The sequence below is a fragment of the Anguilla anguilla genome, chromosome 4 (genome assembly GCF_013347855.1).
Source record: "Anguilla anguilla isolate fAngAng1 chromosome 4, fAngAng1.pri, whole genome shotgun sequence".
In the NCBI taxonomy this organism is placed as follows: Eukaryota; Metazoa; Chordata; class Actinopteri; order Anguilliformes; family Anguillidae; genus Anguilla; species Anguilla anguilla.
The window spans coordinates 1712011-1735836 of NC_049204.1; the positions used below are offsets into that span (position 1 = coordinate 1712011).

General features: G+C 48.6%; 3 protein-coding genes across 3 annotated transcripts; 2 read left to right on the plus strand and 1 right to left on the minus strand.

Annotated features, from left to right (window-relative positions):
- The first annotated feature begins 634 nt into the window (after positions 1–634).
- Positions 635–10449, plus strand: mccc1 (methylcrotonoyl-CoA carboxylase 1 (alpha)). Its single transcript, XM_035414008.1, has 19 exons — positions 635–900; positions 1568–1611; positions 1730–1869; positions 2185–2280; positions 2841–2962; positions 3130–3277; positions 3671–3792; positions 3885–3996; positions 4184–4265; positions 4515–4642; positions 5272–5455; positions 5964–6073; positions 6491–6707; positions 6923–7009; positions 8283–8332; positions 8735–8872; positions 9003–9110; positions 9325–9396; positions 9602–10449. Exons 1-19 carry the CDS (start codon positions 842–844, stop codon positions 9719–9721), a joined length of 2139 nt encoding a protein of 712 aa, XP_035269899.1. The 5' UTR covers positions 635–841; the 3' UTR covers positions 9722–10449.
- Positions 10450–10864: 415 nt separating this feature from the next.
- On the minus strand, positions 10865–16405 carry LOC118225158 (protein ADP-ribosylarginine hydrolase-like protein 1). Its single transcript, XM_035413220.1, has 9 exons — positions 16192–16405; positions 15441–15554; positions 14885–15010; positions 14317–14457; positions 13878–14005; positions 13552–13684; positions 13064–13217; positions 12057–12413; positions 10865–10988 (listed from the first exon to the last, which is right to left on the minus strand). The coding sequence occupies exons 1-9, from the start codon at positions 16403–16405 to the stop codon at positions 10865–10867; spliced, it is 1491 nt and encodes a 496-aa protein (XP_035269111.1).
- A 1746-nt stretch (positions 16406–18151) lies between these two features.
- On the plus strand, positions 18152–23537 carry LOC118225231 (DCN1-like protein 1). Its single transcript, XM_035413347.1, has 7 exons — positions 18152–18299; positions 19623–19839; positions 20233–20401; positions 20660–20790; positions 20915–20997; positions 21456–21552; positions 21699–23537. Exons 1-7 carry the CDS (start codon positions 18297–18299, stop codon positions 21773–21775), a joined length of 777 nt encoding a protein of 258 aa, XP_035269238.1. The 5' UTR covers positions 18152–18296; the 3' UTR covers positions 21776–23537.
- The last annotated feature ends 289 nt before the right edge of the window (positions 23538–23826 follow it).

The following is a 23826-nucleotide window of genomic DNA, read 5'->3' on the forward strand; positions in this document are numbered from 1 at the left end:
ATCCCATGCTTGGTTGCTTGGTTGGCAACTTCAATCACGACTCGCTCACCGGGAACGCGAAAAAAAACAGGATATCATGTGCTCACCGGGAACATATATGTTCCCGGTGAGCACATGATATCCTGTTTATATGTTCCCGGTGAGCACATGATATCCTGTTTTTTTTCGCGTTAAAATGAGCAATCAATTTAGATCCCATGCTTGGTAACAACGACAAACACGACCCTATTTAGTGATCGGCGATTGAACACCACATTTAGCTTTCATACCTTTTTATAGTCTCTGTTGTGGATTCAGCCAAACATCACAACGCGATGTTGAGTGAGTGATTCTATCGGATTCACTTTCGCGCTTTTAATGGCAACAAGCTCACTTGTCTAGCAGTTTTACTTCTGTCAGTTATTTCAACCACACGATTCCTCCTACATAATTACAGCCTCAAACATTTCCATTACGTATTTGTTCAGCTATGATTATGAATATAAAAATATGAAACCAGACAAACCAGTTACCTGTACGAAAAGTCCCATGCTTGACAAAAGTGACCGCCCCGTTGTACCCACCTTCGTCTGAGAGTTTCTGATTGGCTTTCCTGTGTACGGGTCCACGAGAGGGACAAACTTAAAGGGCAATAAAATTAGCTGAATTAAAAATGAAAATAAAGCCGCAAAATTTCGAAGCATTGCTAAATTTAGATCGATTTATCTGTTTTATACTTTTTGTTTATAGGCAAGCTTGTTAATGGGCTCCACAGAGTAAAAATTGGTTTGTGCAATCGAGTGCTTGGTACTTAGCCAACGATATAAAACGCCCTCTGCGTTCACTGGCAGTGGTACCAGACATGGCCGCTGTCATATTGAGAGTTCAATCCTTCCAGGGCTTGAAACCAGTGCTACAACAGTAAGTGATGTGCAGTATGCACAACCTCGTCTCAAAACGAACATAATCTTATTTATACTTTCTGATCTGCAACAATGAAATGTTGGGGCTACTGATGAGGGAACTTATAACGGTGGCTAACACTTGTGTCAGCTGGCTAGCTTAAAGCTGAATCTTAGAATGTGCAAGCTAGCCGCGCTAGCTAGTTTGTAGGAAAAAATTGACCGACTAGCAACCGTCATACTGTTTATTTTGCAATCCGTATCATCACTATGTGCCAGGAACTAACCGCTGTCTAGCTTGCTGGCTAAATCTCAAACGTTAGCTAGCTGGCTAGCTTGCTGCTGTCATGCTGGTTTGATTCTGTGCAAGGTGAAATAAAGGTGCTTCTCCGTAAACATAACTTCTTAGCTGATTATTTCTTTACCCCCTGGATCGTCTTGTGGCGATAATATCTCTAAGTCTACGTTACTAGTTACACCAGATAAGATGCCTTTGTCAGAAACTTTGTGAACAACTTGCATTTAACCTAGCTAAATTACTTAGCATTGGTAACTTACTAGCTGCAACTGTTGAGTTGCCCAACATTTGTGTTTCCAGTTGGTGTGCAAGAAACATGGTAAATAACGTTGCGAGTTTTAAACCTTCGTGTTGCACATCCATGACTACCTGTTCCGCTGTCTTCTAGGAAATGGCTATGGACCGGCGGATCCGTCAGGTGTGCGTCCGTTGGTAAGAAACCAAGAACTCCCACGCGTAGAGTGGCTCTCTTGCTTCTGACAACGTTCACGTTGGCTGTGTTTAGGCTTTTTTTTAATAGGCAAATGTATGTTTCGTTGTCTCTGTCCAGCGCGAGGCAGGATAGAGAAAGTCCTGATCGCCAACAGAGGGGAGATCGCCTGCCGCGTGATGCGCACGGCCAAGAAAATGGGGGTGCGCTCTGTGGCCGTGTACAGCGAGGCCGACAGGCACGCGATGCATGTAGCCATGGTGAGCAAACCGAGCATCCCCTCGATCACGGGGCTTCGCTTTACTTCAGTGAGCATGTCATTGGGCCCGCAATCCTCTGGTAAAACGGACTCTAAACGTTACATTATGTAGTAATTAAGATCTAGGCCTATGAAGTGCTGTGTGTGTGTGTGTGTGTGTGTGTATATGATATATATTTCAAGCTTCCGTTTGAAAATGGGTAGCATGTCTGTGTTATGACGTGCTGCCGAGTGAATGTGTGTCATCCTTTGAATATGACTGAAATAATAAAAAAATGTGTTATTTGATGTCATTGAGTTTTGTTGTCATCTCCAGGCGGATGAAGCCTATCACATCGGTCCAGCCGCATCACAGCAGAGTTACTTATCTATGGAGAAAGTCATGGAAGTTGCTAAGAGATCACACGCTCAGGTAGTTTTTTCCTGTGGTGGGCTACCACTGTTATGTTTGTGGGTCTCCCCAGGTGACTGAATCCGGTGATCTGGAGTGGTTAAAGTACTTTTGCAGCAGTACAGTGTTTTGTTGAAGGACCTGGGCTTGTAGCTCTGGTTGCTGTGCTCCTGAATGACTTGCTATGTTAGAGAATCGCATATCCTGAAAATATTGCTAAAACTCAATATGCACATTTAACTATATTCCATGTAATTGCCGTTAAACCAGTTAAGGCATGGCTGCTAACCGTTACTTTCACAATAATTTAGCGGGCGATAAACTGCCTTTTCAGTGCCACATCTGTTTTTTTTATTTTATTTTATTATTGTTACTTAATTTAAAGATACAACATGAACCTCTGAAACGCTTGGTTTATGATAGTCTCTCTGTATGCAATTAACTGCTAACCGGTGAGCAAAAGTGTGTATTGGAGGTACTCATTAAGTATGAAAACACAATTCAGAGTAATGCTAGAGAGTCATTTGGCGCTGCCTCTTTAGACCATGTTTGCTGAAGAGGACTGGTCTCTTTTGTCTTAGGCTATCCACCCAGGATATGGCTTCCTTTCGGAGAACACCGAGTTTGCAGAGCTGTGTAAACAGGAAGGCATTATCTTCATTGGGCCTCCATCTTCTGCAATACGGGACATGGGGATTAAGAGGTAGGTGTGAAGTCACAGTCTCCCTTCATCCCCGTCTTCATTCAGGGAATTAAGTGGTGCATAATGGTAATATTTTTGTGTCAAAATGTTGTTTTCAGAAATGACATTTGCTTGTGCTGTCTTCAGGACACTAACTTTCCACTATCTCCCCATTGATTTTTGTTTAGCACATCAAAGTACATCATGTCAGCGGCCGGTGTGCCCATCATTGAGGGTTACCATGGTGAGGACCAATCGGATGAGAGACTGCAAGCTGAAGCTGCCAGGATAGGTTACCCTGTGATGATCAAGGCTGTTCGTGGTGGGGGCGGGAAGGCAAGTGTGGAGTCTATGGGCTCATTCCAATCACTTATTTTCACTCCGAGCATCCTTCCCTCTCGTCCTTTCCTCACTCCTTAGCTCCACCGGACAGAGGATGCAAAGAAACATATGCTAGCGCTTGCACTTAATACGGTAATACCTGTGCTTGAGATCAGTGTGCTAGCGCACGCACTAATGCTGTAATATCCATGCTTGAGATCAGTGTGCTAGCGCACATGCTAATACTCTAATACCTGTGCTTGAGATCAGTGTGCTAGCGCACGCACTAATGCTGTAATATCCATGCTTGAGATCAGTGTGCTAGCGCACATGCTAATACTCTAATATACATGCTTGAGATCAGTGTGCTGGCGCACGTGCTAATGCTGTCGTTATTTCCACGCACAGGGAATGCGTATCGCTCCCTCTGAGGCGGACTTCCACGAGCAGCTGGAGTCCGCGCGGAGAGAGGCTCGCAAATCCTTCAATGATGACGTCATGCTGGTGGAGAAGTTTGTGGAGAACCCCAGGTCTCTGCAGGTTTCCATGGGCACTCGTTAGTAAAATCAAGGCCCTGTTATTTTCGTGTAAATATACCCCTGTCCCTTCCCCCTCCTCCTAGGCATGTGGAAGTCCAGGTGTTCGGAGATCAGCACGGAAACGCTGTGTACCTGTTTGAGAGGGACTGCAGTGTACAGAGGAGGCATCAGAAGATCATAGAGGAGGCGCCCGGGGTAAACACCTGTCACTCTACCGTCAGACCACAATTGGTTTATTTTTTAATGTTATACTGGTTAAATCATGTACAGGTAGCAATATGATATCAGTGGGGATTGTGTTGTGTTTTTCTTTTGGACGTAGCTGGTGTGATGTGGTTGTATCTTTATGAGTGTGTGTGTGTGTGTGTGTGTGTGTTTTCAGCCGGGAATCAGCCCTGAGGTGAGGAGGAAGCTGGGGGAGGCGGCAGTTCGGGCGGCCAAAGCCGTCAACTACGTGGGGGCAGGTAAGAGGGCGTGGCTTCAGTGCTACCTGTGTGAGACTGCAGTAGCCAGCAGAGGCTTTACATAGCACCTTTCATCTCATTATCTCAGTCTCTTACACCTGTGTGTAGCACCTGCTTGGGTGACCCAAGGGAGGGAGTTATTGAGCCAGTTGGACTGTATGATGATTCGTTAGAGGCTTCAGATGAGAGGGTTCTGGGGAGTGAGTCGGCAGTGAATCCCTCTCTCCCTCCCCGACCTTTCCGCTCCAGGCACTGTGGAGTTCATCATGGACGCCCAGCACAACTTCTACTTCATGGAGATGAACACCAGGCTGCAGGTGGAGCACCCCGTGTCCGAGATGATCACGGGCACCGACCTGGTGGAGTGGCAGCTGAGGGTGAGCGAGCTGGAGTCGCTCACTCGAGTGAACGAATCACGAGTGCTCATTACCAGCACATGAGCACTTATCGCCATCGTACGAATATGAATCTCCACCACAGGAGTACGAATCTTCAAAACCAAACTGTACAAATCTCCAACGTACGAGTATCTCCACCACAGGAATCACTGCAACCGCACAGTATACAAGTACAAATCCCCACGAGTACTCTCCAAAACATGGAGTATTCATCACAACTTATAGAATTGCAAATCGCCACCGCGCAAGTACGAATCTCCACCACGAGAGCCAGGAGATCCAGAACACACATCAGGAATCCTGTAGTGCTTTATTCCGTGGGAAAAGTGCTTGCTGAGGTTTGCATACTGCTAAGAAACTTTACATACATTTACATGAGCAGGGTCTTGTGGGGCTGTGTTTCATGTTCACAGCACCTGCTCTGACATCTGCGCAAGTAAAATATCCACCAGAGGGCAGCAGTGAGCCAGAGTACCACACACTGCTGCTCCACTGCAGTCTTGCACTGGGATGATTTTGGGAGTTCTACACCTGTCTTGACTGGTAGCATTGCGTGAGCGTTGTGTAAATGTTGTGTGAGCGTTGTCTGAGCATTGTCATGCCGTCAGGTGGCCGCGGGGGAGGAGCTTCCGCTCGCTCAGGAGGAGATCGAGCTCAGTGGGCACTCCTTCGAGGCCCGAATCTACGCCGAGGACCCCAACAACGACTTCCTGCCGGGGGCGGGGCCTCTGCTGCACCTGTCCACGCCGCAGGCGGACGACTGCACGCGCATCGAGACCGGCGTGCGCCAAGGTACGAGAACCTGGGTCCAACCGGGTCGTAAGGTCAAATTACAGAAGAACATGAAACATAAAGATCATGATAATGGTCCATTTAGCCTTGGGCTGCCCAGCCCTGTTCCTGCAGATCTACTGTCCTGTAGGTTTTCACTCCAACCCTAACAGAGCACACCTCATTCCACAGCTCGAGATCTGCGTTTAGCTGCTAATTAGTAGAGTCAGGTGTGCCAAATTAAGGTTGAAGTGAAAAGCTACAGGCCGGTAGATATCTTGGAACAGAGTTGAACCCTGATTTAAGCCAGCTGGCCATGTCATTTTTGGCTGCGCTGTAGAGTGGTGATGCCACTCTTCCCCATGGAGCCACATGGTGTCTGAAGGGGTTTTGTTTTCCCCTTCAAAATTGACAACCAGTTTACACCCAAGAAACTACAATACCCAGCAGGCCCTGGGGCTGTCTGAGGGGACAGTGGATGGCTCTGGTGAGACAGTCTGACCAGCCCTGCTGTTTCTCTGCCTCTCAGGGGACGAGGTTTCGGCGCACTACGACCCCATGATCGCCAAGCTGGTGGTGTGGGGGGAGGATCGCTCCGCCGCCCTGAAGAAGCTGCGCTACAGCCTGCGGCAGTACAACGTGAGCCCCAGTGCACCCTGGGAAAATACCCATCTTCTCACCCAAACGCCAGGGACTGCTGAAGCTGAGAAACACTATACACACTTTTTTTTTTTTTTTATAACTGAAATGCTGTGGCTGTAATTGTTTGGTTGCTGAGTGCTGTTGCTATGGCGGCTAACAGGGTGACTGTGTGCAGTGTGACACCGATTCTTTAATGCTTTGCTCGCTGTGTCTGGTTACACCCCTGGCACGCCCACCCAATTGGAGCAAATGCGTCTGAGGGACGATTTGCAGGATGTACAAAGCTGTAAATTATACAGTAACGGTGTGAGAAGTGTGTGTGAGTGCGCATGTGTGTGAGCGCATGTGTGTGAGCGCGTGTGTGTGTGTGTGTGTGTTTGTGTGTGTGTGTAACGTGTCTGCCCTACCCCTCAGATCGTGGGCCTGAACACCAACATCGACTTCCTGCTGAGTCTGTCGGGCCACCCGGAGTTTGAGGCGGGGAACGTGCACACCAGCTTCATCCCGCTGCACCACGCCCAGCTCTTCCCCCCGCCCCTCGCCCCCCCCAGGGAGGTGCTCTGCCAGGCCGCCCTGGGCCTGCTGCTCCGGGAGAGGGGCCACACCCGCGCCTTTAAGGCCCGGTCCCACGGTGAGATGTGCCCCATTCTGTTCTCTGATTGGTGTGTGTCGTGCTCTGATGCTGCAATCCTCCTCTCTGATTGGTGTGTGTCCTGCTCTGATGCTGCAATCCTCCTCTCTGATTGGTGTGTGTCCTGCTCTGATGCTGCAATCCTCCTCTCTGATTGGTGTGTGTCCTGCTCTGATGCTGAAATCCTCCTCTCTGATTGGTGTTTTCCACTGCAGACCAGTACTCCCCCTTCGCTTCCAGCAGCGGCAGGCGGGTGAACGTCCTGTACACCAGGAACCTGACGCTGCAGCTCGGCGACAAAAGTAAGCCCCGCCCCCTCGGTGACGGCGACCGCGGCGGCGGCTGAAGGGCGGAGGGCAGCGGTGTGGCGGTCGCGGTAGAACGCTGGTCGCGGTACAGCCGCACCGTTCACGCGGAACGAAGACGCGCCCGTCCATGGCCGCACCCGTAGAACACTCTGGGGTTCAGCGTCGGCTTCCCGCACGCGCTCAGTCCCCTCAGGTTGGAGCTCACCTGCGGGGCGGTGGGCAGGGGCACCAGCCTGGCGCTGGGAGCGGCGTGGCACAGCGGTTAGGGAACAGGGGCTTGTGACTCCCGAGGTTGCAGGTTCGATTCCGTGGTAGGGCTCTGCCTTTAACCCGAATCACTTCTGCAGAGTGTTGAGCTGTGTAACGGATGAAAGCATTAGCAAAATCCCTACCTGAATATGTAAAGAGAATTCTGGGAGGCAGGAAGTAGGATGCAATTCAATCAGAGACTCGCCCACGGTTGCTGCGGGGACCAATTTCGTCCCTCCCCCATGATTGATTTTTATGGAGAAATGGGCGGAATATTAATGAGATATTATATGAATGAGGCCTCGCAGGGAGGCGGTTATGGGAGTGAATGTCTCTGAAATCTGGACACGCTCATGCTCTGACTAATTAGTGCAGTAACACTTTTGTCCTCCCCTCCTCTCCCTTTTGTTTTACAGCTTTTATATCGTGCTTCTGCTCCCTCTGAAACATGGTGACGCTTTTCTGAACACCTGCCAGGTGTAATTAAACTTGCGAGCCTTTTGCAGTGACAGGTCTTCGTCGGGCTCGGCGCATTTTAACCTGCGCAGAGAACCAGAGCGCTCGTCTGCATCCCCGCATCCCTGCAGCCACGCAGCAAGAACAGCTGCTCTGTGCATTAATCCTCTCCTGTATTAGCCCTGCGTTCGAGGCACATGCGCGCGCGCGCGCGCACACACACACACACACACACACACACCTGCACTCACGCACACAGTGGTGCCAGTGACTCTCTCGGTTGCTCCACAGTATGATGTATGTGATGCTAAGGTGATTTGAAAAAAAAAAAAAACATTTTAATCTGCATTATGCATAAGGCAGCGGAGCAACATTAATCATTCTGATACGGATTCACCCGTTCCACCGGCTCGGCCAAACATTAAATGAACAAGGAGACCCGATTCTGCACAAAAATGCTGACTTCTGAGAAGCTCTTCTTAAACTTCATTTTTTAAAAACGTAATTTGTGTTCTGAACGCTTAAAATTGCATTTTTTCCCCTTCTCTTTTTAAACCTGCAGAGGTAGAAGTGGCTGTTACATACAACCCAGATGGCACGTACAGTATGGAGGTAAATTTTAATATTTAATTTCTGCAGTGTGGCTCCCCCTGGGCTGTGCTGAATAATATTACTCGTACGCTCACCTCACTCCAGAACCTTACCTGAACCGCACGGCCAGAGAGCTGAGAGGTCTCAGCCTGCAGTCCTGGAGGCCGCCCTGCCTGCAGGCTTTCTGTGCTTTCTTTCAGTCAGCAGCCAGTTTAGGCCTTGTATCGAGGTGTGGGACCTCTTCAGCCAATCAGTAACTGGCATTAATGACTTTATTTATGGTTGAGATTCCTGACATAGCCATCATTTGGTTGTGGTTGGAAGTTGGACAGGTGTTGGTTGTGCTTGGCAGTTGTTTGGCAGGTGTTGGTTGTGCTGGTTTGGGTGTAGCTCCAGAGGTTCAGTTCTCTGTCCGTCCCACAGATCGGGGGGGAGGTGTTCCTGGTCTCCGGGGACCTGGTGGAGGAGGGCGGAGCCTCGTACCTGCGCTGCTCTGTCAACGGGGTGGTGTCCCGGCCCAAGATGGTCGTCCTGGACAACGACGTGCACCTCTTCTCCATGGTGAGCAGCCCCTTCGCCTGTAATGAGCTGCTGCTCATTCTCTGGTGCTTAACGCCTGGATCTCAGTTTGATTGACACTTAACGAACAAGGTGTGTCTGCTTACCGCGCGCTCCCTGACGCCCTCTGCAGGAGGGCAGTTTTGAGGTGAAGGTGCCCGTGCCCAAGTTCCTGGCGGGGGTGAGCGGCTCGGGGGCACAGGGCGGGGCCGTGGCTCCCATGACTGGGACGATAGAGAAGGTAACTCCGCCTCCACGATGATGATGCTGATGATGAGTGACACCTGTCACTGTTACAGAACTCTCGAATGGAACTCTAGTGTTACAGGCCTGGTAACGGAACTCTCTAATGGAACTCAAGTGTTACAGGCCTGGTAATATAACTGTTTAAGTGGCTGTGGTGCTCATATGGTGTGACTGACTGACTGTGGCTGGCTGTGGCTGGTCTCCTGCAGGTTCTGGTGAAGGCTGGTGACACTGTGCAGGTGGGAGACCCTCTGATGGTGATGATCGCCATGAAAATGGAGGTGAGTTTATCGGCTGAATCGGGCATTTTACTGCTGGATCTTAGGCATGCACCCCTCTCTGGTAATATTAGGCAACGCCTATCATGAAGTGGGACCAGGGCCTGGGACTCCTGCCTGTGAATTTGCATCATCTTTGTGCTTCAAGGGCACCGAACAGATTAACTTTTTTTTACTGAGTCTGTGCTTCCCCCCCCCCCCTTTACAGCACACTATCCGGGCCCCGAAAGCAGGCATCATCAAAAAGGTCTTCTTCAAAGAGGGCTCTCAGGCCAATCGGCACGCTGCGCTCGTGGAGCTGGAGGAAGAGGAGGCCAGCGAAGAGTAGCTCCACACTGACCACGTTCGGACTCGCCGTAGGAATAGTTAAACTGAGGAGGGTGCGGAAGTTAAAACTGTAGATCGAGCTTTTCCAGCTCTGACTGAACACTACTACCACTACTGTTATCCCTGGTTGCCTTGGAGATTTGAGTTAGCCGCCTCCATTTTATTGTGGCAAAAAAAAAAAGTCAATCTTTAATGTCCTGCGCGCAATATTCTTGGCCTGATGACTGAAGTGGTGAAGGTCTTTGTTTTGAGTAGTTTCTTTATACCTGATTTAAGGTTGGATCCAGACTGATTTTAGTCTGAGCAGAATACGCATAAAAAATGAACTGGCAGCAATCAAAGCAAAGCTCAATTCAGTGCAGTGAAATCATGTAATATTATTTCTGTGTAAAAGAGCAAAACGGAACCTGTTTTATAGGTCAAAAAAAAGTTTTTCCCCTAATGTTGGATAGAAAGAAAATGTAACTAGGTGGGAAAACTGGCTGAGACTCCTGACTATGTTCCTGGAGACTGCGATGCCTTAATGCACTTACTGTTGTACTTACAGACGTTCCTTCACTGAGCATTTTATCTTCCCCTCGCTGTGTTTCCCTGTATGTACTGAGCCCTTGTACAGCTCTACCTTTTCCTCCTATGAATGAGAGGGTGAAAGGAGCATTCTCAGTTTTGTATTTGATGAAACCAATGTTCTTCTGTATTTAATAAAGAGATCTTCCATCTTGAAAATCACAACGGTGGGGAGAAATTCTTTCTTGTGTGTCAAAGGTATTAATGTCAGTATCGCTGTCAGAGTAAACCTCATACATCTGAAATGCAAAATCGGGGTTTGCAACATTGCCTGGCTTGAATATGCAACACCATACACGCATGCAAATGGTTGTGGGGTCATTCATACAATCAGTTTGTGGTGCAAAGTGGTCTGGTTTTCAGTTGTCATGGTAATTCCTCAACAGAAAGCAAAATTTGTAGGACGCAAAGAAAAGGGGTCAAAGGGCATTCCATTTGGGATAAACTATTTTTGACTGACCAGATAATACAAGACTGACATAAATAAGACATAAACACCCTGGGGGGGGGGGCATGATCAGGTTTATGTGATTTCCTGGGGGGGGGGGTTCAGAGAGACGCCTCTTCACTCTGACTCTTATGAAATCTTAACGAGCCTGCCGCCCCTCATGCCCACACTGAGGAGGACTTTGGGGGCCGGGGGGGTGCAGAGGTCCTTAGCGTAGCAGTGCGTCCTGTACTTCCAGGGCAGTGGCTTTGGGCTGTGGGGGGGGTCAGCACACGGAGGGGGTGGGGGCACGGCCGGCCAGCGCTGTGCTTCTGTTTCGGGAGGTGATTCCGGTCCTGTCCTTTCAGGAGGTGATTCCAGTCCTGTCCTTTTGGGAGGTGATTCCGGTCCTCTCCTCTCAGAAGGTGACTCTGGTGCTGTGGATTCAGGTGGTTCGGCCTGTGTGTAAGGCCAGACCTGAAACTCCGCCCCCCTGCTCAGTGGGATACAGCATTCCGCAGGTGAGCACGGAGTTCCAGTATCCGTGGAAACGCAGCCTCTGCCAGGTGCGATAAGGCCACCACACACCGGCTCTGCTACCACGCTTACGGGGAGCTCGCCATCAACAGACCTGGCCTTTATCCCGCCTCCACCATGATGCCCAATCAGAGCTCTGCTCTCTTGGCACCATTCTGTCTGCTGGCCAATCAGAGGGAAAGAAGCCCCGTCACTATACAAAGCATGTCCTGTTTGCATGACTGGGTGAAGCTGTGACTCTTTCTCTCCCTGTGAGGGATCTGTAGACAGTGACTCTTTCTGTCTCTGTGAGGGATATGTAGACTGTGACTCCTGTCTCTGTGAGGGATCTTTAAGTACATTCTCTTTTTCTCTCTGTGAGTGATCTGTAGACTGTGACTCTTTCTGTCTCTGTGAGGGATCTGAAGACTGTGACTCTTTCTGTCTCTGTGAGGGATCTGTAGACTGTGACTCCTGTCTCTGTGAGGGATCTTTAAGTACTTTCTCTTTTTCTCTCTGTGAGTGATCTGTAGACTGTGACTCTTTCTGTCTCTGTGAGGGATCTGTAGACTGTGACTCTTTCTGTCTCTGTGAGGGATCTGTAGACTGTGACTCCTGTCTCTGTGAAGGATCTTTAAGTACTTTCTCTTTCTCACTCTGTGAGGGATCTGTAGACTGTGACTCCTGTCTCTGTGAGGGATCTTTAAGTACTTTCTCTTTCTCTCTCTGTGAGGGATCTTTAGGCTGTGACTCTTTCTCTCTCCTAAATGGATCTTTAAGTTCTCTCTCTCTCTGTGAGGGGTGTTTAGCCGGAAGTGGACAGAGCCTTGTGGTGATTGGCCTCTCCAGGGGAGGGGGGCGGAGCCTCAGCAGATTGTCTCTGTGCCCCAGTTTGGTGAACCGGGACCTCAGGAGCTGGAAGCGGGAGGGGTATGGGTGGGGAGGACGGACCGCCCCCTTGCCCCTCCCCCTCCCCCTCCCCACGTCCTCCCTGGGCTGCCCGCGGTCCTGCCGGCTGGCCACGCCCTGCTCCAGGAGCGCCAGGTAGTTCAGGAGGGTGTTGATTTCGTCGTCCGTGCGCTTGCAGGACAGCCGTTTTACCGCCTGCCACAGATCGGCGTGGAATTCACCGGAACTTATGGGGGCATCACCGGAACTTACGGGGGCATCACCCAGTTCTGGCCTAAGAAGGGAAGAATGGAAAAGTGAGGAGAACTGCATTCCTTCTTTTAGGAAGACTGAATAAATGGCGTGTGTGTGCTGCAGCAGGGAGGATGTTGGCGTGTGTGTGCTGCAGCCGGGTGGATGTTGGCGTGTGTGTGCTGCAGCCGGGTGGATGTTGGCGTGTGTGTGCTGCAGCGGGGTGGATGTTGGCGTGTGTGTGCTGCAGCAGGGTGGATGTTGGCGTGTGTGTGCTGCAGCAGGGTGGATGTTGGCGTGTGTGTGCTGCGGCAGGGTGGATGTTGGCGTGTGTGTGCTGCAGCAGGGTGGATGTTGGCGTGTGTGTGCTGCGGCAGGGTGGATGTTGGCGTGTGTGTGCTGCAGCAGGGTGGATGTTGGCGTGTGTGTGCTGCAGCAGGGTGGATGTTGGCGTGTGTGTGCTGCAGCAGGGTGGATGCTGGCGTGTGTGTGCTGCAGCAGGGTGGATGTTGGCGTGTGTGTGCTGCAGCAGGGTGGATGTTGGCGTGTGTGTGCTGCAGCAGGGTGGATGTTGGCGTGTGTGTGCTGCAGCAGGGTGGATGTTGGCGTGTGTGTGCTGCAGCAGGGTGGATGTTGGCGTGTGTGTGCTGCAGCAGGGTGGATGTTTTCAGGAACGTGTGACTCGAACATTACCTCTCTCCGTTAGCTGCGGCGTACAGAGCCGCTCCTAAGCCCTCCATCTGGCCCTTCAGTCCCAGGTTGAGCAGGAAGGAGCTGGGGACCCCCAAACTGCCATAGAGGAGACCATACAGGCACCCCACCATACTGCCTGTCCCCTCACTGTCACCTGGGATAAACAGGGTCACAGTCATACGCGCGTGTGTGAGAGTGTGTGTGTGTGTGTGTGTGTGTGTGTGTACAGAATGTGTGTGTGTGTGCGTGTGTGTGTGTACAGAATGTGTGTGTATGTCTGTGTGTGTGTGTGTGTGTACAGATTGTGTGTGTCTGTGTGTGTGTGTGCGTGTGTGTGTGTACAGAATGTGTGTGTGTGTCTGTGTGTGTGTGCATGTGTGTGTGTGTGTGTGTGTGCATGCATGTGTGTCCTGCCTGTTGTTAATTAATATTTGAAATGCTCCAAAAATGCTACCTGATGCCCCCTCTAATGCCTGGTGCCTCCCTACCTCCATGACACAAGGCCCACTGACAGAGCCTGGTCCAGTCCCCCCCAGCACCGAGGATGGCGTCGTACACCATCAGCGTGATCGCCACCCCCTTCCGTTTCCCTGGAGACGCTGCGGACCAATGCCTGTACAACTGTCACAGGAGAACCGGGTCAGGATTCAGGTTCGTCTGAGCAGAGGAGCGGGCTGAGAGATTCATGCTACTGTTCTCTGTAATGTGCTGTATAAGAAAGCGTTCCCGTAGAAACAGGTTATATTGATAACTGATTCCGTTAGACACTGGCTGGTGAAATTAGTGGTGTCCAACCAGAATGAAAGGAAGGTACCTTATTTCTTTCAGTTGAGTCGTAGTTTTCAGGAAAGAAGGGTTCATCGCAGCCCTCTCTGTCAATCTTCCTCTGCTGAAGGTAAAACTGCCATTTTGTTTCGAAGTAGAACCAGTTTTCACTGTAGTCTAGGAATAAAACACAAATAAATGGGAAATACTTGCATAGGCTTCAAGCAGACCATCATAATAACACGTGTGCAATAAGATGGCCTAATGTAATCAAGGTATAATTCAGCCCTGGTAATGACACCAATCAAATATATTTCACTTGAGTCAGGTCAGTAAATCCCCAGCATATTACTACGCTATTCACAGACATTACACAACTGTGCACTCATGCCACACACTGTGACTAGTCTGGCACAGGTTACGCAACATCGCAGCTGCCTCTGTGTCGCTGGTCAGCCCGCTTACATCACCGCTATTCCCTGTCTCACCTGTGAAGAGGGCGGGTTTTCCTCGGCAGTACTGTTCGGCCCGTGGCAGCGCCCCCAGCATGAGCCTGCCCCAGCGGGACACCGGCTGCCCCTGCACGGCGTACGAGGCGAACAGCGCCATGCACACGCATCCCAGGAACCCTGCCAAAAAAAAAACATTCCCAAACGTGTCCGTCCAGCACCCTTCCGAAACGTTCCCAGGAAGGGGCCGTGTGGTACCCCATTGGGAACTGATCCTATCCTCAGATTCATTAGTGGCAGCTGGTCGTTATTTGAGTAATGTTATGAGGCATTGGTAGCTTTAAAAAAACATATTTGTTCAGCTAGCACCCTCACCAAGTCATACTGCTTACATTTGCATATGTTATATTATAAGGCAGAGTACTTTCGGAGAATTTATTCAGATGCTCTTTTAAGGGTGCTGCTCAAAAGTCCAGTTCCTCAATCACTGCTCAAAGCTGCTTCCATTATGGGACTATTATATGTTTAATTCCTGAGGATTACAGGTATATTAGCATTTTATGAGCATGAGTAGAGATGTTCAGGTGTGGACTCCACTCTCTATTACCTGTGGGACAGGTGTGCGTCATGCGGCCGCATTCGACGCTGGCGTGGATGAGTTCCGTGACGTGCTCGGGGCGGGGAAATCGCATGCCGATGCACAGGCCCCTCACCGCTGCGCTGGTCCCGGGATCTGAAAGGAGGACAGTCAGCTGGCCGGGCTCGCTAAAAACGACACAGCTGCCCGCTGACGTCTGGAGCAAAGCCAGACCCACACGCTCACATAAAAACACACAGTGGAGGGAGTGGCCGAGGCCGGATAGCACGCAATCACAGCTCGAAACGGAGATCCACCTGCTAAAGCTCATTCGGCCCTGCTATAAATACAACTGCTGTTTATCACAAGCACTGGACAGTGGCCTGCCTGGGGTCTATAATTAAAAGCGCCACCCTGACAAAGAACACAAGCCTCACAGTTATGCGGAACCCACAAACAGCAAATGAAATACTCGGTAACAAGGGGACAGTACAATCAGCAAATGAAATACTCAGTAACAAGGTGACAGTATTTTCTAGGGCAAACGTGATACGAGTGAATAGCTTGTCGGAATAAAATAGCTCACCTGTTCCAGTCTTGGTAGCATTGCGCTTATCTTCATTACAGCTGAGATATTTCTCCAGCGCTATGAGGTACCGTCTGGCCGCCTCTCTGCAGAATGTGTGTTGACTTTTCATGCCTACGATTAGACCACAATGTCAGGATAACGCTGGAGAGGTAACCACTGAACACATGCCACCGTTCTCACAACACGTATGTGTGTGTATGTGTGTGTGCGTGTGCGTGTGCATGTGCGTGTGTGTGCGTGTGCGTGTGCGTGTGTGTGTGTGTGTGTGTGCGTGTGCGTGTGTGCGTGTGCGTGTGTGTGTGTGTGTGTGTGTGCATGTGTGCGTGTGCGTGTGTGTGTATGTGCGATATTCCTTGGCTTTGATATCTGTTGACCGGCAGAGTACATCAAGTTTATAAACAAACAATTTGTTTTTTTCAAACACCAGATTCAAAATTTTTTGGTATTGTCATATACAAATAGACAAAAGTAAATAGGAAAGGCAATATGAAATGTGGCACATTTTTAAATCTTGTAACATGGGACACATCAAACCAAAATTTCAACAACCACACACACCCAAACACAGCAAGATCCCACTGAGTCTGAAGACATAGTAAACATCTCGACTTCTTTGCGATGTCGTCCCCAGCATAAGAACGTTTGGTTCAGCGTTGCGGAGAGGTTGTGAGAACGTTGTGTGTGGGCCGAAGTGAGGGTTAGCGTTGGTGTTAGTGTCAGGGTTAGCATTAGGGTCTGAGGCACTGACCTGCCAGGAGCGCCTCGGCTGTGGCGATGTGCGTCAGGAGGTCCAGGGGCAGCCGCCGCTTCTCCACCCTCTCCAGAGCCCGCTCCAGCCCCCTCCACACCTCCTCCGGCCGGACCAGGGACCCCCGCCGGGCCCCCCCTCCCCGACGGGCGCCGTGGTAACCCACTCTGCCCCCCGCCTCCAGAAGCAGCATACCAGCACAGTAACGCTCCATTCCTCTCCGCTAACCTGGCCAACCGGGCTCACGGGTTTGAATCCACTGAGGAGTCAGGGGGGAAATACACACTCACTCACTCACACACACACACACACACACACACGTGCACAGGCACGCACTAGCACAAGCACACACACGCACGCACGCATATCACCATGCTCGCTGGTATGCCCATGAATTGCTTTAGTTGGCTGCCACACTGAAATAGCGTTACACACTGTACCTTAGCATGACTCCTAGAACATTCCGTCTGGCTAACCTCACCGTGCTTCCTGCTCTCAGTCACTGTGCATTACAGCTCAGTGCCATCACGCTATCAGCACTGCTGCTGAACAGAGACGAGGAAAAACACACAGGGCTCAAGATTCAAGATTTCACTGGTGTATAAAAGTCAAAGTATTTCAAATGTGTATATGATAGAACTCAACAGAGCAACTGAACAGGATTCAAACTAAGCATGTTTCTTTCTGTTTTTTTTTTTCAAATGTGTATCCGACCCATATTGCCTTGTGGCTCTATGATATATGGAAAACAGTTTGGGGTAAACAGAAGCTTGACAGGAATCTGAGCCAACACCCACCCCCGTGGATAATGCCCCCAGTTGGTAATAACCAGAGCTGAATTCAGTCTTTAATTTACACTTCAACAAGCTCGTCATGCTATAATTACAAAACATGTGAAGGAGGCATTTGCATGTCATCTGGGGCACAGATAATTATTCTTAATGATCAATCTCACTTTCTCACGTCCCATCACTGATGACAAACGCCGAGACTGCTTTCAGAAGCTTCATTGTTTCTGGCACCAGAGGCTGCTCAAGCAGCTGAACCAAACCAGAGAGGTACCATGACGACATAAGAACTCCACACTGATTTATTTCATTACTCTTGTGTGCTTTCGAGTAATTACAATAAATATTTGCTTCGTCTTCCCGCGCCGACATCTGTGATCATTTTTATAGGAAACATGTATGTGGTTTGTATTCTACATGGCAATCACAACTCCTTATCACCCTCAGCTACAGGAAAGAGTCAGAGACAGGCCCTTTTAAATGAGTGAGTTTTCATATAAATATTTTGATAGGGGAATCATTATAAATCCTCTGATATAGTTGTCATCATGTATGTCTGTATGTACACGTCTGTTATCTACAGGTTGGCCAACTGGCTGAAATATGTCTTCCAAGGGGACCTGTGGCATAACTATAAAAGGCCCTGATGCAAACTCACATTACTAAAGATAAAACTAATATCTAATGATGTCTGATTGACGTCAAGTGCAGAAACGGGTGTCAGGTCCTGTAAACAACCAACCTCGCGTCCTGTTACCACAACTCAAGTCAAACAAGACCCCCCAATTGCCCTTCAAGCCAGTACAACACAAACCAGCTTGCATAACAAGGCTTGTGGCTTCACCAGTGAACATTGCTAATGCTTTAAATGGCGAGACACTGAATTAAGACACGATTCTTACGTCATGGTGATAAAGAGCGGCATACAACTCATGACCTTCCGGTTATCAGCTAAACTCTAAACAGCTCACTGCTCCACTTGTCATTTTCCGACAATCTGAGAAATGACATTCAAATGAAAATTCTCTAGCCTGCTTCGCCATGTGAACACACGCGCACACGTACAAATTAAACATGCATCTTTTAGAAATGATTTATATAAGATTATTTTAGAAATATTTCCTATGAACCCGTTACAAGAAGTCCCGTCGACACCCCGCGTTGTCGCCCGCATACTGCCAATAGTAGTACCTGCACCGCTACTGTCGTTCAGCGTGAATATGACGTGAGGTTTGTAGGAGCGCTTACCTCTGCGCATGTGTAGGAAGGACGAGCTGGTGGAGGAGAGAGGAGCGGAAGAGTCTGTCAATTATAAACATGGTGAGTGAAATTACACTTTGTTTTTGTTTTGAATGCTATATTTCTCCCTCACCAAGATAATATTGTTTCGTGGCCGCACTGAACCAAACGCAAACAGCGTATTGAACGAGCTGCTCTGTATTGGCGGTTTTCTAGATTAGCAACAAAAACTGGAGCTTTCCTCCTGTACCGGTTTCTGTTCATTGTTGGATAGGCTGAAAAGCAGAGGGTAGCTGCAGCAGCAAGGTCCCCGCTGCGCACTGCACGGAAAGCGGATACCTGCGCAATCGAGGGCCGTGGATTGACGAGGCCTGTGTGTGCTAAGCGTTAGATGCTACCACTATACAGATTAATGTATACGAATATTTTCATAAGCATCACTGCAATGAGTGGCATAAAAATAGCACACTATATAACTGTATAACTAGCTGTCTATGATGCCAATTGTGTTTTATGCTGGACTACAATTAATTTATCTAACAGCAACTAGTTTGCTAGATAGCTGGCTAATGTTCAGTCGCTTATTCGCCTTGTAACAACCTTTGGAAACTTGCTTACTAACATTGGATTAGTCACCATGAATTAAATCAATGCGAGCGGATTGGTGAACACATGTAGTTTAACGTTTGTTCACGTTAACTGTGTATTAATGTTACGCTTGCTATAACTTGCTTGCTAAATAATGTTCATGGGCAAAATCGCATCTAGGTCGCTGGCAAATAATGTGATGTAACGTCAGGGGTAGCTACCTAGCAAGTTAGCCAACTTACCTGGCCAGATAAATAATGTTGAACTGTTGGCGTTAGTTGGCTATCTAGCTACGTGGTGCTTCTGCTATATTGTTATGTTAGCTCAAGGAAGTAGATCCATTTGATGTATTTGTACAAGAGCTGAAGAAAAGCATGTTGGGGACACACGATCAGAAACAGAAACATGATGCACTCGTCATCGGTTCGGACAATAAGCCATAGTTTCACAGTTTTACTCGTTCCTATCTCACTTGCAGTTTTGCTGTGCTGCTCGGGGCTCGTCTTAATTTTCCCATTTTAGAACACAGGTGAGAAAAGTAAATGTTGGGTTAGTATATGTGCTGTTTGGTAAGCAAGCTGGGTTTTCTGCCTTCTTAGGATCGTCCAAACCGCTTGCTAGTTTTGTTAACAGTGGACATGCCTTTTTAAAGTAAGAAGATTGGTTAGCTTTTTTTGTTTGGACGTTTCACTGCCACCTTGGAACTACAGTGTCATTCCGTTAGCTAACAGCAACAGGGTGCATTTGCGCACATGATACTAGAAAGCTTTCAATGGAGTTTCCAGGCTAGCTGACGCTAGTGTGTTCTTCCCGCAGAACAAGCTGAAGTCGTCACAGAAAGACAAAGTGCGCCAGTTCATGCTCTTCACACAATCCAGTGAGAAGACTGCGGTGAGCTGCCTGTCACACAATGACTGGAAACTAGACGTGGCCACAGACAATTTCTTCCAGAATCCGGAGCTCTACATTCGCGAAAGTCTGAAGGGAGTTTTGGACAGAAAAAAGTTGGAACAGCTCTACAACAGATACAGAGGCAAGTACTCTACGGGTGTACACAGTTGTTTCTAAGTGCAACTAAATAACGGTTTGTTGTGTTACTGTTCATGGTTTTCACAAGCACAGGTTTTACTTATTCAGCGGTGAGAATAGCCATTTTAAACAATTAAATGTGTTGCTTGCTGTTTTATGTAATACACACTACAGGTACACACATTTTAATAGCACATAGCCTACCTCAGATACTGCCCATATCAAATTCTTAACTTAGCATTATGAGGTGTACAGTACATTGCACGTGTAATGCTAAGCGAGTCTTTAAATAAACCCAACATTAAGGTAGTATTACCCCTTTCTTTCCACCGTAGAAATGAGATGAGCACACATGCACCGTTCGCAGTGTCCTAACTGTTTGGACATTAACTTGCAGACCCTCAGGATGATAATAAAATCGGGATAGACGGGGTGCAGCAGTTCTGTGATGACCTCGGTCTGGACCCCGCCAGTATCAGTGTTCTGCTCATAGCCTGGAAGTTTCGGGCTGCCACGCAGTGCGAGTTCTCCAAGCAGGAGTTCATGGACGGAATGACGGAGCAGGGGTACGTCCGCCCGCCAGTTTCGCACGCGCTTAGCGCCGTTATTTAACCGTGAAGGCGGTCGGGACTAACAGATCACTCAACGCATCGCTCCGTGCATCACTCAACACAGCGCGCAGTACATCACATACACTATGTGCCTTTTGCTGTCTGCTGAAGACTGGTGTCGTTTCAGTTGCAAATGTCTGCTGCGAATTTCCCTGTCTTGTTTTGCTTGAAGGCTAATGTTCTCTCTGAATGTACTACGATGTCTTTCCCAAGGTGCGACAGCATAGAGAAACTGAAGGCACAGCTGCCAAAAATGGAACAGGAGTTAAAAGACCAGGGGAAGTTTAAGGACTTCTATCAGTTTACATTTAACTTTGCCAAGAATCCTGGACAGAAAGGCTTAGGTTTGTATTTCTGCATCTGCTTCTCCCATGCTCTTAATTTGTGTGTTTGGTTTCGAGGTCTGTTATACTTTTATTGTTATCACAGTTTTTGTATTTAATTTTCATCAGTGTTTTGTGTTTGCAGATTTAGAAATGGCCATTGCTTATTGGAATTTAGTATTTGCTGGAAGATTCAAATTCTTGGACCTGTGGAACCAGTTTTTATTGGTAAGTCTGTTCTTTTCACGTGCAACATTTTTTCCCCTCTCTTTCCATCCATTTTATATTTGTTTAATTTGAATCGGGTGGAGAATTTAAGGTGGATTCCTGCGATAATGGTGCCTGTGCTCTCAGTACGGGAGCTGCGGGTTCAAATCCAGTCCTGACTGTGTGTCTTTTCAGTGTGAGTGTGGGCCTCCTTTATGTACTCAGGTTTCCTGTTAACACTGTTACTTGGCAACACTAAATTGCCCCGTTTATGTTTGTATTTGCCTGTTTGTGTGTGTATCCTTATTCGATAGCCCTCAGGCTCACTGCTTCAGTAAGCAGTATTATATATTGGGTAAAGGCCTGTTTATTGATATGCACTCTCCACACCTGTACTGTGAGTTAATGTGCAGTGATATTTAATTGTTATATTTAAGCGCTTGACGTGGATGTGATTTACTTCCTGTCGACCTCTCCAGGAACATCATAAACGATCGATACCAAAAGACACGTGGAACCTCCTCCTAGACTTCAGTACCATGATCACCGATGACATGTCCAATTATGACGAGGAAGGTGAGTTGGGTAATGTAGTTCCTGGAGCTGAGTGGACTACACACAGCCTGCATGCTAGACTGTGGTGGCACAAAGAGCGTAGTTAAGACAATAACGTTGTGATTTAAACGTGATTCTCTGCTGGATTTTTATTTTTTGTTTTCTAGGAGCGTGGCCGGTCCTCATCGACGACTTTGTAGAATTCGCGCGGCCGAAAATTGGGACGAAGAGCACGACAGTGTGAGGGGCGGGGCCGGGGGGAACGTGCGTAACTCCGCGCGAGCGGCTGGCGGTGGGACCGGTGGGTGCGGCACGCCGAACCAGACTGGGCTGTGGGTTACGCCAGGGTGGAGAGTCACAGCACACGCTCCGAACACATCCTGACTCCTCCCACAGGGGGCGGGGCTCCTCTGTAGCTCCGCCTTCCTTCTGCGGTTGCTCCGGGCAACTGAAGCTCAGTCTGCACCCTGGACCATCCCTCTGGTTTTGTTTTGTTTGTTTTTTTGTTGGGTGGACGTTGGCGCAGCAGCGACTGTGTTGTGCACGCGGAGCACCACTGCGTCTGACCCCAGCCTGCAGACGAATGGCATTTCCACAGCGCAGCCCGCTTCGCCATCTCCTTTTCATTTTAAAAAGATTAAAGAAAAGACATATATTTAAAGTGTATATGCATATATACATTTACGTATAAATAGTGTATATATAAATGTATATATTTATGTACACATATTTGAGTGACAGACCAGTACAAAGCATTCATTGTAGCAACTTTTGTTATTGAACAACTGAGTTCCGTTTTGACACAAAAAAAATAAAGTTTGGTTTAGTGATGAATGCTTTCATTTGGCTAAAGTGGATTCCATTTGTTGCTCTGTCAGTAGTTATTTGTGCTCGTCTGACACTTGTGTGAAGATTTTCTGTCAAAGCCTTTGTCACTGAAGCTGCGATCACGTGTTTTAATTAGTTTATTTTGGTTTGTACAAAGGAGAATGTGGAGTTTGTACCTTTTTTTTTTTTGAGCGTTTGCTTTTGCTAAAGATGCTGGTTCCTGTAGTGGCTCTGTGCGGGTCCCGGTGGGGCTCCTGCCTGCAGTCTGTTGCACAGCGAACTGAAATGCCAAAACGCTGAACTGGAACAGCATTGTAAGGACCACTCTGATTGGATAAACCACCTGCCCAATGGAAACGCTCAGCTGCTGCTGCTGTGGGGATTGAGGGCTGAAGGCCTGGGTGCTCACAGGAAGCAGTCACCCGCCTGCATGTTCTAAAAGACAACAAATCACCTTTCAAGTTGTACAAAAAGAAACGGAGGACTTCTGATGTTGGAGGAATCCTTCCAGCGAGACGAGAGGACGTCCGTTGGAAAAGTGGGCTGGACCAGTCCAGGTTTAACCCACTCTCTTCTGTTCTTTTCTATGTTTATGTATAAAGGGGATTAACTTGTCGCAGTACGAAACGGGCGTGGCAGCAGACGGTACATGTGGAGGATAGATGCGAAACATCCCAACGTGCGTGCCCGCCCACCAGCTCCGCACAACGCTGCCTGGACTGCCGTTACGCAGAGACGCCATCTTAAACGCAGGCAGCCGGACCAGAGCACCCAGAATGCTTCTGAGATGAGACGCCGTGCACATTCACCCCAGCTGTTACAGACCAGGACAGGCGTTTGAGTCAGTGAATCTGTGGGATAGGCCCCTCCCCCTGAAGCTGCAGCTTGAAGGCTTGTGACTCTGCAGAGGAGATATGAACTTTAGGTGTATGATTTCCTTCTATTGTGTGGAGAAATGGATCGTAAAAATTCACTTTTATTTCATTCATACTTAAAAAGAACAGAAAAAAAACTAGTCCTTGTACTTGCCTGTGTGGTATGTGTGGTCCAGAATTTCTGGCTGACAGAAAGACACCTTGTTCACGGTCTGAGCTGTATGTCCTAAAAGTCATTAGAGTTCTACTGCATTGTTATAATTACTGTGTAATTATAAAAAAATAAATGGATTGAAGCTTGAAGTGACGTTATTCTCAGAACTGTGACGCTTGCAGCTCTTAGCAGCAGTGTGTTTTCAGAACAGGAGCCCGCTATAGAAATGCACAACATACCTGCCCCAGCACACAGGTGAGCTGCAGGTGTGTTAACATACCTGCCCCAGCACACAGGTGAGCTGCAGGTGTGTTAACATACCTGCCCCAGCACACAGGTGAGCTGCAGGTAACATACCTGCCCCAGCACACGGGTGAGCTGCAGGTGTGTTAACATACCTGCCCCAGCACACAGGTGAGCTGCAGGTAACATACCTGC

Excerpts from the sequence above, each read along its gene's own strand:
- LOC118225231 (XM_035413347.1), top strand. Across the intron at positions 19,840-20,232 it reads GCTCTACAACAGATACAGAG|ACCCTCAGGATGATAATAAA; the intron begins GCAAGTACTCTA and ends ATTAACTTGCAG. Across the intron at positions 20,998-21,455 it reads TGTGGAACCAGTTTTTATTG|GAACATCATAAACGATCGAT; the intron begins GTAAGTCTGTTC and ends CGACCTCTCCAG.
- mccc1 (XM_035414008.1), top strand. The coding sequence starts at position 842 with ATGGCCGCTGTCATATTGAGAGTTCAATCCTTCCAGGGCTTGAAACCA. Across the intron at positions 1,870-2,184 it reads ACGCGATGCATGTAGCCATG|GCGGATGAAGCCTATCACAT; the intron begins GTGAGCAAACCG and ends TGTCATCTCCAG. Across the intron at positions 4,643-5,271 it reads TGGTGGAGTGGCAGCTGAGG|GTGGCCGCGGGGGAGGAGCT; the intron begins GTGAGCGAGCTG and ends TCATGCCGTCAG.
- LOC118225158 (XM_035413220.1), bottom strand. The coding sequence starts at position 16,405 with ATGGAGCGTTACTGTGCTGGTATGCTGCTTCTGGAGGCGGGGGGCAGA. Across the intron at positions 15,011-15,440 it reads TGCTACCAAGACTGGAACAG|ATCCCGGGACCAGCGCAGCG; the intron begins GTGAGCTATTTT and ends TCCTCCTTTCAG. Across the intron at positions 14,006-14,316 it reads AAAACCCGCCCTCTTCACAG|ACTACAGTGAAAACTGGTTC; the intron begins GTGAGACAGGGA and ends TTTTATTCCTAG.